Source organism: Mizuhopecten yessoensis, unplaced genomic scaffold (genome assembly GCF_002113885.1).
Source record: "Mizuhopecten yessoensis strain PY_sf001 unplaced genomic scaffold, ASM211388v2 scaffold8507, whole genome shotgun sequence".
Taxonomy (NCBI): Eukaryota; Metazoa; Mollusca; class Bivalvia; order Pectinida; family Pectinidae; genus Mizuhopecten; species Mizuhopecten yessoensis.
Window position 1 is genome coordinate 99,968 of NW_018407582.1, and position 15,367 is coordinate 115,334.

A 15,367-nucleotide genomic window follows, 5' to 3' on the forward strand; every position below is an offset into this window, starting at 1 on the left:
AACAGGTAAATAACAATTTGATGAGTGTCCGGAGTTTTACCTGACCAGTGCCTGACACACAGAGCTGATATGCGATACCGTTTTACCGTAATGAATAGTATTTGTTATTTGCATTCGTTTGCCTATAGCTTCCCCTTCACCTGGATTTTCACACCCCCGGCCTTACCCGACGAGTTACATAAGTGCCCCAGGCGGGGAGAAAACTACAGTCCAGGTACATGTACAAAGTGGTTATGTTTACCTGTATACGGGATTGTGTTGTAATTTTACATGTGTCGATTAAGTTTGTTTAAAAACACAGAAACACAATTTCTAAATATAAGAATGTATAGACAGAAAGATAAGTTTATAGATGTTGCTAGAATATAGAAACATACGTAAACATCAAGTTCATATGTTTAACGTGCACGAAACCGTATAAATTGTTAAGGCATTCCTCAATTTACACCAACCACGATTGTTATCGCACAACGTCCGTCCATCCTGCGCACTGATGTGCGCAAGCAATGATCGTCAAGCTTTTTATCGTTCGCCCATCGTGCACACACCGTTCCCACACCGTTCACACACTGTGCGCATATCACAGGTCGTGTAACGTTGTGCGGTCCCACAACTGTAGGTTACCATACATACCATTGTGGTTTACCTGTATTTATCACAGTATTTTACCTGTTATAGGGTGTGTATCCCAGTATTTTACCTGTTAGTTATAGGGTGTGTATCCCAGTATTTTACCCGTTAGATAAAAATTATAGGTTGTGTAGATATCACAGTATTTTACCTGTTAGTTATAGTATTTTACCTGTTATGGGGTGTGTATCACAGTATTTTACCTGTTAGTTATAGGTTGTGTAGATATCACAGGATTTTACCTGTTATAGGGTGTGAAAAAAGAACAATGGTAGCAGCAACAGATAACACTAAAGCAGCCAGCTGTCGTAGGGAAGACAGATTTCCAAATTCTGTTTTGAGTTTTGATTTACAGGAGACTATTACACATGTGCCTCCAAATCCAGGGTTGTGTAGATATCACAGTATTTAATTACCTGTTATAGGTTGTGTAGACATCACAGTATTTTACCTGTTATAGGTCGTGTAGATATCACAGTATTTTACCTGTCATTGGTTGTGTAGATATCACAGTATTTAATTACCTGTTATAGGTTGTGTAGATATCAAAGTATTTTACCTGTTATAGGTTGTGTAAATATCACAGTATTTTACCTGTTATAGGTTGTCTAGATATCACAGTATTTTACCTGTTAATTATAGTATTTTACCTGTTATGGGGTGTGTGTCACAGTATTTTACCTGTTAGTTATAGGCTGTGTAGATATCACAGTATTTTAACTGTTATAGGGCGTGTATCACAGTATTTTACCTGTTATAGGGTTTGTATCTCTGTATTTTACCTGTTATAGGGTGTTTATCACAGTAGTTTACCTGTTAGTTATAGGTTGTGTAGATATCACAGGATTTTACCTGTTATAGGTTGTGTAGATATCAAAGTATTTTACCTGTTATAGGTTGTGTAGATATCACAGTATTTTACCTGTTATAGGGTGTGAAAAACGAACAATGGTAGCAGCAACAGATAACACTAAAGCAGCCAGCTGTCGTAGGGAAGACAGATTTCCAAATTCTGTTTTGAGTTTTGATTTACAGGAGACTATTACACATGTGCCTCCAAACCCAGCAGCTGATTCCTCTTGTAGGTTTGATATTCCTTTTCCTAGAGCCCATTGTAGTACAGCTGAACCTAGTTTAAGATAGATGGGATTAACAGAGGTCTGTAAACACAGAATCTGTCCATACGAGTAAAATGTCTTCAGCAGGTGAATCACTGGTCTAGAATAGCTGTGATTCTCCGTCACACTGATTACATTTATAATCTGTAGGAGAATCTCATAATCCATCACCCAACACAAATCTAACTGCAGATCTTGACATTTCTTAGCTGACTTTCTCCACATTATAAGAAATGCTGTAATTAAAATTGAGTCGTCTTCTTGGAATGGAAATTTGAGCACATTTTCTACCAGCCATGAAAATCTCTGTTTTATAACATCCAGAACAGTGATAGTTAAATCTCCTTGAAGAAGGTCGGAGGTCATTTCCAATATGGTAGTTTTGTTCAGTGTACCGATTTCTTTATTTCCAAGGCATTCCAATAATTCATGGAGACATTCTTTAATTTTTGCCTACATCAAAAACAGAAGTGATAGATAAACATGTAGTTACAATGTAATTTCTTTGTATTACAGTTTCTTAGTCTTATAGTTTATACCTAACTCAAAACTGTAGCAGGAATAAAGGGAGACATATTCTTCTGCCCCATTAGAGAGAGATACCCATACCGCCGGTCAGGGAAAGATATCTCTGTCTACCCTAGGGTAAAGATGGGGGGATTCCCCTGTCATAACAACTGCATCTCATCACCCCAACAATAGCAGATCATGAAATAACAACTTGTGTTTGATGTGGACGAATAATAAACATTTCAACAGAAAAATCTTAACCCTTGGACTGAGATTTTTCTGGCGTTTTCCCAGGTGTGGAAAGATTATATTAATCTTAATCATCTGTTGTGATGATAATAATGTTTATTAGTAAAAATAACACAGATAAAGAACTAAGTTAAACAAGAGGCCCATGGGCCTAAACGGTCACCTGAGTCCTACAGTATTTATTTTCATTGTTGAAATATGTACCAATTTGAGTACAAAATAGTTAAGTATAACGTTAACTTAAGTTTGTCAGGACCATGAGCTGATCATTCCTAGACCGCATTTCAGTTAAATCGGCCTATTAGAACTTGTTTTTAAGTTTGAAATACTTTTTTCAAAATGGCGGCCGTGGCGGCCATTTTGAATTTCTGATCAACCCGAAAAACAACAACACTTTGTCAGGACCATGAGTCGATCATTCCTACCAGGTTTCAGTTCAATCGGCCCAGCAGAACTTGACTTTAAGTTTGAAATAGTTTTTCAAAATGGCGGCCGTGGCGGCCATATTGGATTTCTGATCGACCCGAAAAATAACAACACTTGGTCAGGGAGATGTCAGTAACCTTCCCATGAAATATTAATGAAATCCTTTTGCCAGTATTTCAGCTTAAGTTGATAATGTAAAATGTTAACGGACGACGGACGGTGGACGAAGACGGATAGCAATAGGTCACTTGAGCTAAAGCTCAGGTGACCTTAAAAGGTACCCACAAATATTTCATGTTATACAGTATAGGAAACTATGATCTACCCTGTACCTTAGGAGTCTCATTTTCCAGCAGCACTCTCCATGCTTTTCGAGCAGCATACAGTATAAAAGGGTCCTCATCAGTCTGTATAAGGTCAACCTGTAAAGAAAAAATTACATATTTTCAGCAAATTGTTCTAAAACAAATATTATTTGTGTGTATTACATCAATCTCTATAAGCCAAAGAAAAGTAGAGTATTTTGAATCAAGAGACTAGCACACTGAAGGAATTGGAATCTTGGGACCAGTGATCTCCAGATTCTGGCTAGTGGGCTACGGGATCAGGACCTGGAGACCAAAATACTAGGGGATCAGAACCTGGATACCAGTAGACTTGGGAACCAGGACCTGGAGACCAGTCAATTAGGGGATCAGAACCTGGATACCAGTAGACTTGGGAACCAGGACCTGGAGACCAGTAGACTAGGGGATCAGAACCTGGTGGCCAGTAGACTAGAGGATTAGAACCTGGAGGGTAATAGACTAGGAGATCAGGACCTGGTGGCCAGTAAAATAGGGGATCAGGACCTAGAGACCAGTAGACAAGGGGATCAGAACATGGAGACCAGTAGACTTGGGGATCAGGACCTGGAGACCAGTAGACTTGGGGATCAGGACCTGGAGACCAGTAGACTTGGGGATCAGAACCTGGAGACCAGTAGACTAGGGGATCAGAACCTGGAGACCAGTAGACTTGGGGATCAGAACCTGGAGACTATTACACTAGTGGATCAGGGCCTTAATTTAATCCAGTGGACTAGGGGATCAGGACCTGGAGATTATTGGACCACGGAATCAGGGCCTAAAAGCCGGTGGACTAGGGGATCAGAACCTGGAAGGCAATAGATTAGAGTATCAGGACCTGGATACCAGTAGACTTGGGAATCAGGGCCTAAAAACCAGTGGACTAGGAGATCAGAACCTGGAGGGCAATACATTAGAGGATCAGGACCTGGATACCAATAGACTAGGGGATCAGGGCGTAAAAACCAGTGGACTAGGAGATCAGCACCTGGAGGGCAATAGATTAGAGGATCGGGACCTGGATACCAGTAGACTTGGGGATCAGAACCTGGAGATTATTGGACCACGGAATCAGGGCCTAAAAGCCGGTGGACTAGGGGATCAGAACCTGGAGGCCAACGTAAAAACCAGTGGACTAGGGTACCAGGACCTGGAGACCAGTAGACTAGGGGATCAGGCCGTAAAAACCAGTGGACTAGGAGATCAGAACCTGGAGGGCAATAGATTAGAGGATCAGGACCTGGATACCAGTAAACTAGGGGATCAGGGCCTAAAAACCAGTGGACTAGGGGATCAGGGCCTAAAAACCAGTGGACTAGGGGATCAGGGCCTAAAAACCAGTGGACTAGGGTATCAGAACCTGGAGGGCAATAGATTAGAGGATCAGGACCTGGATACCAGTAGACTAGGGGATCAGAACCTGGATACCAGTAGAGTAGGGGATCAGAACCTGGAGGGCAATAGATTATAGGATCAGGACCTGGATACCAGTAAACTAGGGGATCAGGGCCTAAAAACAAGTGGACTAGGGGATCAGAACCTGGAGGCCAATATATTAGAGGATCAGGACCTGGATACCAGTAAACTAGGGGATCAGGGCCTAAAAACCAGTGGACTAGGGGATCAGAACCTGGAGGCCAATATATTAGAGGATCAGGACCTGGATACCAGTAAACTAGGGGATCAGGGCCTAAAAACCAGTGGACTAGGGGATCAGAACCTGGAGGCCAATATATTAGAGGATCAGGACCTGGATACCAGTAAACTAGGGGATCAGGGCCTAAAAACCAGTGGACTAGGGGATCAGAACCTGGAGGCCAATATATTAGAGGATCAGGACCTGGATACCAGTAAACTAGGGGATCAGGGCCTAAAAACCAGTGGACTAGGGGATCAGAACCTGGAGGCCAATATATTAGAGGATCAGGACCTGGATACCAGTAAACTAGGGGATCAGGGCCTAAAAACCAGTGGACTAGGGGATCAGAACCTGGAGGCCAATATATTAGAGGATCAGGACCTGGATACCAGTAAACTAGGGGATCAGGGCCTAAAAACCAGTGGACTAGGGGATCAGAACCTGGAGGCCAATATATTAGAGGATCAGGACCTGGATACCAGTAAACTAGGGGATCAGGGCCTAAAAACCAGTGGACTAGGGGATCAGAACCTGGAGGCCAATATATTAGAGGATCAGGACCTGGATACCAGTAAACTAGGGGATCAGGGCCTAAAAACCAGTGGACTAGGGGATCAGAACCTGGAGGCCAATATATTAGAGGATCAGGACCTGGATACCAGTAAACTAGGGGATCAGGGCCTAAAAACCAGTGGACTAGGGGATCAGAACCTGGAGGCCAATATATTAGAGGATCAGGACCTGGATACCAGTAAACTAGGGGATCAGGGCCTAAAAACCAGTGGACTAGGGGATCAGAACCTGGAGGGCAATAGATGAGAAGATCAGGACCTGGATATCAGAAGACTAGGGTATTAGGACATTGAGGCCAGTAGACTAGGGTATCAGGACCTGGAGGCCAGTTGACAAGGTGAACAGGGCCTGGAGACTAGCTATAGTGGACTAGGGGATCAGGACCTGGAGGCCAGTGGACAAGGTGAACAGGGCCTGGAGACCAGTGGAATAGGGGCTCAGAACCAAAGTGTAGTAGACTAGGGGATCAGGACCTGGAGGCCAGTGGACAAGGTGAACAGGGCCTGGAGACCAGTGGACTAGAGGATCAGGACTTGGAGGGCAGAAGACTAGGGGATCAGGACCTGGAGGCCAGTGGCCAAAGTTAACTGGGCCTGAAGACCAGTGCACTATTGGCTCAGAACCAAAGTGTAGTAGACAAGGTGATCAGGGCCTGGAGACTAGTGGACTAGGGGATCAGGACCTGGAGGGCAGTAGACTAGGGGATCAGGACCTGGAAGCCAGTGGACTAGGGGATCAGGACCTGGAAGCCAGTGGACAAGGTGAACTCGGCCTGGAGACCAGTGGACTATGGGCTCAGAACCAAAGTGCAGTAGACTAGGGTATCAGGACCTGGAGACCAGTAGACTATGGGATCAGAACCTGGAGGGCAGTTGGATATCATCTTACTGCCATATATTGATTCAGACACATAAAATGGATTTGTTTTAAGAATTTATTTTTCTTTGAATTCTATTACTTTTTATGAGCACCAACTTCAATTTTTCACTAAACACTGGTTAAATTTAATCAACTTTTGAGAAAATGAGGCATGGACTTTGATATTAGTGGACTTGGAGATCAAATACATATACATATATTGGAATGTTTAAACGAATGCAGTAGGACTTATCTGTTATCACTCATTAGTCTGAAATAACTGACTATTTCCTTTTAATAAAAGGAGATAGTCAGTGTTTTCAGACTATGTAATCAATTAATTAAATACCGAAATAAGTAAATAAATGAAATTAATTTAAAGCCATTTTTGGTCTATGTGGAGTATAACATATTGATATAGATAGATAGTTTTGATGGCGCAGAGATATCTCAAAAATTTAAAAGGATTTAGTTCTAAAATTATTTTGGATCCGACTCATGTCTCGATGTGGCTGTGTGTAGGGTGGGGACAGGAAGAAAAGTATTGTGTTAAAGCTAAAGCGACATATGATAAAACATCAAATAATCACCACTAGATATATCAGCCTCGCAAAGTCTTCAGACATGCTCTTGGAATTAACAGGTTGTTCTTTACTTCTGAACCAGTGATAGCAAGTTGTGAGGCACACGAGTTTCAAGCTCGTCTGATCTCCTCTAGCCTCGTCTGCATTCTGGCCACATACACTGGACAAACAATGACACAAATCTGTAACATCCTTTCGTGAAAAATGTTTAAAGCTGTCAGCAGAGAGACTCATCGTCTCATATCAACACGGATCTTGGTCCACGTGTTTTCTGTCACTTCCGTCAACAATTCGCCCGGATGTTTCTCCTCTGTTGGAGGTACGAAAGTCCATTAACTGTGGTGAGTTGGGGTTGGAGAATCGGATCCACGTGTTTTCTGCTAGTATGCCATACAGGTAAATATTATATCAAAGCTTTTGTCCCAAAATATTCATGTTGCACATTTAACTTGGGAGTGTAGTGTATGAAGTATGCCAAAAAATGTGCCTTTCTGACAAGACCTGTCACATTGTCATGTAATCCGAGGTAAAGTTGTGCAATATTTCTTGTCGATTCGGTACTATAAACTATTAAGGTCAAGACCCCTTCAAACATCGTTGATTCTGTCTTGAGGTTGGTAAGATGATTAAATGACTTATGACAGGGAAATCCTATTGATAACTGGCTTAGGTACTGGCCTCTTTTCATCCCTACTAAAATGTTTAACCATATCGTGACAGGAGTCTGAAATTCTGTCAGAAATTAATAATACAAAATGTAACTATATAATACGCTTAAAAAAAGGCTGCCTGTTTTTAAACATATTACAGTTTTTTTTATAACAGTGTACTGTTATTATTAATTTTTGACAGAATTTCAGACTCCTGTGATTATATTATATGTCACTCTCAATTATTTTCTGTCACATTCAAAGGATATGTTTACTTTTTCCAGATTGAGTCAAATCTAATGCTGCTTGTGCCCAGACTTTGCCCTAGCCGACAACTGTTAGTTTCCTGGAGGAGGATTATATTTCGTCAAATTTACACCAATTCCACGATGAGTTTGAAGAATGAAGGTGAGGAGTCGCAGTACAATGTAGTCAAGGAAGGGAAGGCAGACATCCTCCAACCGAAATCTGTTTTCTACAATCCAGTTCAGGAATTTAACAGAGATCTCACTGTAGCCGTTATATCAAACTTTGCACAACTACGTCGACAAGAGATAAAGAATAATTTGCTGAAGGACAAAAAATCCAAAAATGACCAGGAAGTGCCAGTTTCAGATACAGAAGTAAATATTACCGGTAATGACGTCGAAGAATCACAGAAGAATGTATTTGTTGATGATGATATAGAAGCTGGTAAGATGTGTGCAGATGGCATATCAATCTTGGAAGGCCTAGCAGCATCTGGGCTTCGGTCCATCAGGTTTGGACTGGAGATTCCAGGTGTTAAGAGAATTGTCACTAATGATTTTGATAAAACTGCTGTAGAAGTGATACAGAAAAACATTGAGAGGAATAAACTAGATCACCTCGTCACCTCCAGCTTTGGAGATGCTTCTATGGTAATGTACATGAGTAAAGGAACGGATGCTGCATTTGATGTGATTGACCTTGACCCTTATGGAGGTGCCTCCCAGTTTCTGGATGCTGCTATGCAGTCTGTCAGTGAAGGCGGTTTGTTGTGTGTGACATGTACAGACATGGCTCTATTGTGTGGTAACACACCAGAAAGTTGCCGTGCAAGATACGGTACCATGTCCTACAGGTCAGCATACTGTAAGGAAATGGCACTTCGCATCCTTTTGCAGAGTATGGAAACAACTGCTAATAGGTATTCACGGTATATCATACCCATGATATCAATCAGTGCAGACTTCTACATTAGAGTGTTTGTGAGAGTTTTCACAGGTGCGGCAAAGGTTAAGCTTTCATCTCTCAAGTTGGCCAATGTGTATCACTGCTCAGGATGTGGAGCTTTTACAATACAGAGACTGGCCAGGAAAATACCAACAAAAGGCGATAATTTCAAAATGGCTGCAGCACACGGACCTCCTGTCACAGATTTGTGTGAACATTGTGAACACAAACATTATGTTGTTGGTCCAGTGTGGGCGGACTGTCTTCATGACACAGACTTTGTGAAAAAAGTCATTAAGTATGTTCAGGAGAAACAAGCTGACTTCCAGACACATAAGAGAATAATTGGCATGTTAAGTCTCGTCAGTGAGGAGCTCCGAGACTGTCCCATGTACTATGTTATTGATGATGTATGCCAGCAGGTCCACCTCTCCTCTTTCAACCAGGAAACATTCATGTAAGGATGCAATAATTTTCTGTAAATTAGCCTTACCTGTTTTTCGGCATCATAAATTAGGATACATGTCGGTCAAGAGGTGGGGTAACTGGTCTAATATATTAACTTTTACTGTAAAATTTAGTTCAAATGGTGTAAGAAAAAGTTCATGAAAGGCCAAAAGGAGTTAATTAACTCAAGATGAAATCTTATCATCTTCCAGAATCCAAATTAGTAATTAAAGTAGATGAAGTTCAAGAAATGGTTCTTTGAGGTGACACCAATTACCTCAAAGTTTTCATTGTTTTATGAAAAAGTGTTTTTCTTCAGCTGAAACAAGCTGCTTTGGGTGATATTTTTCCATAGTACCAGTTTATGTTCCTGGTGTGTGAAAGTTTTCCAGTCTACCCATTATTTATGTAGGTTTTTCTTAATGTATACAGTAGATCCTGCTTATTGTGTTATATATTGGACAGAACAGTAGACATAGTCATATAACAATGCATTTCATTCTTAGGTCTGCTCTGTTGAATGCTGGCTTTGAAGTGTCCATGTCTCATGCTGAACAGAATTCTATCAAGACCAATGCTTCAAACACGGACATCTGGGTAAGATGAAACTACATGTAAATCAATGTAAATCAATGTTGTAGATCATAAAATGATGTATGGCATCTTGAGTATATATGCCATATGTACATTTATCAACAGCCAACATACTGAGCATTAATTTTTGTCTTCACCAAAACACATAACTGTGTACTGCGATCACTTGTACAGTGTTTGTTTCAGCTGTCAGTTTTATTTTGACACTGGTTTTTAACCAGCTTTGGTTAACACAGACTCTGTGAAGTGACAACTAAGTACTGTAATCACATGTGCAATGTTTTTCTAAGTTGCCAGTGAGTTTGATTTAGATTTAGATTTATATCACTAAATTTAGTTTTCAGCGTGGTAAATAAAAGAATGATATGTAAATGTTTGGATTTAATCATATACCAGGTACATGGAAATCTATACACATACATTTTTTTTTTCAATGTATTAGAAATTAAACTGAGATCTGTGTAAACATATTTGTGTACTTACTGTGTCATACTAAAGTAACATATATATCTGACCAGTTTACTCTATTAACTATATGTTTAGGTAAGTGTCTCAGATCTGATCCAATATAATACAGTTGAAACTTGATCATAAAACGCAGTTATGCAAGATTGAAGTTGCAACCTAAACTGAGGTCATAATCTTGGAAGTTTAACCCCGGCAACCCTAAAGTCACATTTGAACCTTACCAACTCATAGACTGCCCTGGATAAGTCCAGTCTGAATATGTAGAGGTGAATGACTTAAAAGAGGCAAAGGACTGTAGATCTTCTATAATCAACAGTGAATATAAACAGTCTAATGAGATATGGTGTGTGCAATTCGCAGCTATGGTAATTCTTAAAATGGAAATATACACTAAGAAAGCTTGATTTTAATTGTTTATGTTTATAAGAATATGTATTTTATACCTTGAAATTTAATGAATTATTATATATTTGATGTATTCTGAAGTTGTTTGTGTTACATATATGTTCAGTTGGTTGATTTGAACAAAATATGCCAGGTATGTAAAACCCAGGCCCATTCAGGCCTTGTTGGAAACATCTGATGAAAAATTATGCCGAGTTAAAGGACTTCAGGCATTATGGGTCATTTTTGGCCTCATAAACTGTGAAAATTTCAACTTGAATTTATTTACCATTTTCTATTATAAACATCATATTGGTTTTTTCCATTGCGCATGCATAGATGCCCTACCATAGCAACAACATTGCGTTACTATACAGAAATAGTCAAAATATGATGTTTTTGGACAGTTAGCATGCAGAAATGAAAGCCTCCGCATATGACAAACAAAAATTCCCTTCTTCACATGAACACTGTATGACAATTTTTAAGCATGTCAGAAATTTATTTGTTTGATGCATGCGCAGGATCTCAAAAATGTAAAAGTGTTAAGTTAATTTCCTTCAAAATGGCAAATTTTCAACCAAATACAGCACAACAGACAATATTTACAAATTTTATTATGAAAATAAGTGTTTTTGTCTTTCTTCATAATGCCATATCTCCTAAACCAGTTGTCAAATGAATTTGAAACTTCAGATTTGCGTTCTTCATATATTCTTGATAATGAATATAACAACTCATCCCCGATGAGGCTGAAAATAACCCTTAATGCCCTTAGTCCTTTGTATTTAAGCTGGTGACAGGGATATGTTTTGGATTAACAATAAAAAAATAGTCCCTAGTGACAGATTCAGGCCAATTCAGTCTCTTATTGATATTCCTCGGACTGTTTTAGGATATTGTACGATCATGGGAGAAAACACATCCTGTCACTGAGAAGCGTCGTGTACCTGGGTCAGTCACAGCCAATATCCTGTCCAAGGAGCCAACCCTGAAGGTGTCGTTTGAGACCCACCCTGGGGCCAAACAAGAGTCAAAGAAACAGGGACTGTCACGATACCCACAGAATCCAGAGAAATTTTGGGGACCCAAACCAAGGGCCAAAAAATCAGAGGTGGACTCTGTGGAATCCATGGTTGACAAGAGGATAAAACTCCAAGGAAAGAGGAAGAAGAATCAGGAAGTTAGTGAGTCACTCATTTAACCCAAGTATGGCTACATTGATTTTTTTCATAACTTAAATATCTTAATGCCCAACGTTTGCATGATCACAAATATTTCATTAAATAACAAAATTTTGGACTGATTGTAATAAGGCCATTAAATAGATCTCTATCAAATTTAGCACTGATACATACCTGTCAACTCCCGCTGAGTGAAACCTCCAAGCAGGGAGATCTCCCTCTGAGCACATCTCCAGAAATGGACGTTTTGCATAACGTATGCTCAGTTGTTTCATCAACTCCATTAAGATTTTTTTTCCCTAAAATTACTATAATGATCCAAAGGTATAATATTTTGTATGGCCAATACAATGTGTTTTAAATAGTTTAATAAAGAAAGTTTTTAAGAACATATTTTTACATCTTAATTGCATTTTCTTTTTATTCATATATAATAGCCTGTAAAATCAAAATTACCGGTACAATCAAAATTACTGGTACATAGATAGAAAGAAACAGTATTTTTTAAGGAAAAAAATTCTATTTGGTCAGGTTTTTTCTGTAAATGGTTCATTATAATCTTTTCATTGGTCAGAACAGAGGAAGCATATTGAATTTGTAAAAGGATATAAATGTGTACTTGACTCAGTAAAACTAACAGCCTGAAATGTGCATAAGCCTTGGTTAACTCTGCCTACATCTACTGTTGGCAGTAAATCTGAATAGCTCCGCTCACATGTATTGTTGTCGACACCATGGAAACCGATCACACTCTATAGTCAGGTCATATGACGGTAACTCGAGTTGCGGGAACAATGGTTATTGAATGAATGTCAGTACTTGACATATTGAATATATATCAGATTAACTGCTATTTATCTATACTTAATTTATTTGATTGGGAATTATGTAAGTCGTTTGTGACATTTAAGTATGTTTACATCCTCATTGCATTTACTTAATATATATAAAATTACAAATATCACATTGTATTTTATTAAAGTTAACATAATGACAGCCTGACGTTTAAATTGACATAAAAAATAAATTAAAATGATCGTGGAATAAAATAATTTACACTGAAGATTTTTTTTTAGGCTGATGATAGTGCAGGCGAGCAAGAAGCCAAGAAGAAAAATGACACACAAGATTCTTAGACGGCTGCAGAGTGACTGGTTATAGATAAATACAATGAACGCTTTCGTCATACAAAGTGGGACTTGTGCAGGACTCATTTTAAAAAAGGCTCCATAGAAAGATCATTGTAAAGTGGGACTGGTGAGACGCTTGCTATAATGAAGGCTCCCCAAACAGATCATTGTCAAGTGTGACTGGTGGGACGCTTGCTATAATGAAGGCTCTCCAGACAGATCCTTGTAAAGTGTGACTGGTGGGACGCTTGCTATAATGAAGGCTCTCCAGACAGATCCTTGTAAAGTGTGACTGGTTAGAGGCTTGTTAAATTGAGGCTCCCTAGACAGATCCTTGTAAAGTGTGACTGGTGGGACGCTTGCTATAATGAAGGCTCTCCAGACAGATCATTGTCAAGTGTGACTGGTGGGACGCTTGCTATAATGAAGGCTCCCCAGACAGATCATTGTCAAGTGTGACTGGTGGGACGCTTGCTATAATGAAGGCTCCCCAGACAGATCATTGTAAAGTTTGACTGGTGGGACGCTTGCTATAATGAAGGCTACCCAAACAGATCATTGTCAAGTGTGACTGGTGGGACGCTTGCTATAATGAAGGCTCCCCAGACAGATCATTGTAAAGTTTGACTGGTGAGGGACTTGTTACAATGAAGGCGCCTCAGACAGATCATTGTAAAGTTTGACTGCTGAGGGACTTGTTACAATAAAGGCTCCCCAGACAGATCATTGTAAAGTTTGACTGGTGGGACGCTTGCTGAAATGAAGGCTACCCAAACAGATCATTGTCAAGTGTGACTGGTGGGACGCTTGCTATAATGAAGGCTCCCCAGACAGATCATTGTAAAGTGGGACTGGTGGGACGCTTGCTATAATGAAGGCTACCCAAACAGATCATTGTAAAGTTTGACTGGTGGGACGCTTGTTATAATGAAGGCTCCCCAGACAGATCATTGTAAAGTTTGACTGGTGGGACGCTTGTTATAATGAAGGCTCCCCAGACAGATCATTGTAAAGTGGGACTGGTGGGACGCTTGCTATAATGAAGGCTCCCCAGACAGATCAATGTAAATTGTAAAATGTGACTGAAGGGGAGCTTGCAATAATGAAGGCTCCCCAGACAGATCATTGTAAAGTGGGACTGGTGGGACGCTTGCTATAATGAAGGCTCCCCAGACAGATCATTGTAAAGTTTGACTGGTGAGGGACTTGTTACAATGAAGGCATCCCAGACAGGTTGCTTGTTTAGTGCCACAAGTGAATGGATTGTTTCAATGAATTCTCAATGGAAAGATTGTGTTAAAGTGAGACTAGTGCAGAGGATGTTATGATGCAGGCTCCGTAGATAGACTTACAAAAACCAATGACTGGTGAAGGGGATGTTACAATGAAGGCTCCTTGGGAATAAAATCATAAAAAGTGACAAGTAAAGACTCGAAAGAGGTTGCTAGAACAAAGTCTCCATAGAAAGATATCCTTATAGGGTTTATCATTGGCTCACAATGCAGTCTTCTAGTAAATGGAATTTGGAATGGAATGCTTCAGTCTGGAGATTGACAAAACTTGTGCTATTTTATTATGGTGTTCATGACGTTGACATGATGAGAAAGGTGTATGAGTTGTGGCTATCATTATAGAATTGATCTATAGTCAGACTGTCAGGGAATAAATCTGTGATGGAATGATCTAATCTTATCAATGGTGTTTTGATGAGCTAGCATTACTCAAGTAATCATGGAAGCGTTATTTGACGAGGAAACCATGTTTGTGTTAAACATCATCAACAACCTTTTAAAAAGATCAGTATTTCAGCATATATAGAAGAATATCATAGTTTTTCTTTTCAGTGTGTGATGGATGTCAAGATCTTTTGTTAAATTTTTGAAGTTCCCTTACTATGTTGAAGATGTGAATAAAGTAGATTACATCTACCATGACTTACCTCCAATATTTTTATTGCTTGGTTTTGCTTGTTTGGAACACAATTTTCAACTAGTGAAAAAAATAATACATGTACTGCATAAACCTTCCCTCCAAGGTCACAAACAGGTCAAAGTTCAAATAAGATTTTGCTTGTTTGTATTATACCAGTATTTGGTTTACCAGTACCTAAAGAAAATATTTAATGAAACTGCGGACACATATATATATATATGCTTTAACCAGGCAATGTAACATTGAACAGGATACCTTTAGGTATGTATAGTCATTAGGTTGCCCGTTGTGTTTTAGTTTCCAGATTCTCACCCTAATTCTGTTCAACACTTAAGATGAACATTAAGTCGGAACAGGTTTTGGGGCACAATTATGTGTATCCAGTAATGAGTACTGCTGGTTGTAATATTGTAACGTGTAATTGTATCCCCGGGTTATACCGCTTTGCTG

At 39.6% G+C, this 15,367-nt stretch overlaps 2 protein-coding genes across 4 annotated transcripts; one reads left to right on the plus strand and one right to left on the minus strand.

Moving 5' to 3' along the window:
- Positions 1-1,455: 1,455 nt before the first annotated feature.
- LOC110456097 lies at positions 1,456-7,212 on the minus strand. Of its 2 annotated transcripts, none has more exons than XM_021506647.1 (3): positions 6,941-7,212; positions 3,266-3,355; positions 1,456-1,759 (listed from the first exon to the last, which is right to left on the minus strand). In XM_021506647.1, exons 1-3 carry the CDS (start codon positions 7,166-7,168, stop codon positions 1,733-1,735), a joined length of 345 nt encoding a protein of 114 aa, XP_021362322.1. In that variant the 5' UTR covers positions 7,169-7,212; the 3' UTR covers positions 1,456-1,732. The 2 variants fall into 2 exon arrangements, with proteins under 2 accessions (XP_021362322.1, XP_021362321.1); XM_021506646.1 differs by having other exon boundaries at positions 1,456-2,201.
- A 43-nt stretch (positions 7,213-7,255) lies between these two features.
- On the plus strand, positions 7,256-13,757 carry LOC110456092 (tRNA (guanine(26)-N(2))-dimethyltransferase-like). Of its 2 annotated transcripts, none has more exons than XM_021506640.1 (5): positions 7,256-7,330; positions 7,869-9,235; positions 9,732-9,822; positions 11,567-11,858; positions 12,932-13,757. In XM_021506640.1, the coding sequence occupies exons 2-5, from the start codon at positions 7,884-7,886 to the stop codon at positions 12,934-12,936; spliced, it is 1,740 nt and encodes a 579-aa protein (XP_021362315.1). In that variant the 5' UTR covers positions 7,256-7,330; positions 7,869-7,883; the 3' UTR covers positions 12,937-13,757. The 2 variants fall into 2 exon arrangements, with proteins under 2 accessions (XP_021362315.1, XP_021362314.1); XM_021506639.1 differs by having other exon boundaries at positions 11,567-11,854.
- The last annotated feature ends 1,610 nt before the right edge of the window (positions 13,758-15,367 follow it).

Bases quoted from the DNA above. Each gene is read 5' to 3' on its own strand.
- LOC110456092 (XM_021506639.1), top strand. From the start codon at position 7,884: ATGCTGCTTGTGCCCAGACTTTGCCCTAGCCGACAACTGTTAGTTTCC. The intron at 9,236-9,731 runs GTAAGGATGCAA...TTTCATTCTTAG, and splicing joins TTCAACCAGGAAACATTCAT to GTCTGCTCTGTTGAATGCTG. The intron at 9,823-11,566 runs GTAAGATGAAAC...GGACTGTTTTAG, and splicing joins CTTCAAACACGGACATCTGG to GATATTGTACGATCATGGGA.
- LOC110456097 (XM_021506646.1), bottom strand. From the start codon at position 7,168: ATGAGTCTCTCTGCTGACAGCTTTAAACATTTTTCACGAAAGGATGTT. The intron at 3,356-6,940 runs GTGATTATTTGA...TTTTCTTTACAG, and splicing joins CGAGGCTGATATATCTAGTG to GTTGACCTTATACAGACTGA. The intron at 2,202-3,265 runs GTACAGGGTAGA...TTTTTGATGTAG, and splicing joins TGGAAAATGAGACTCCTAAG to GCAAAAATTAAAGAATGTCT.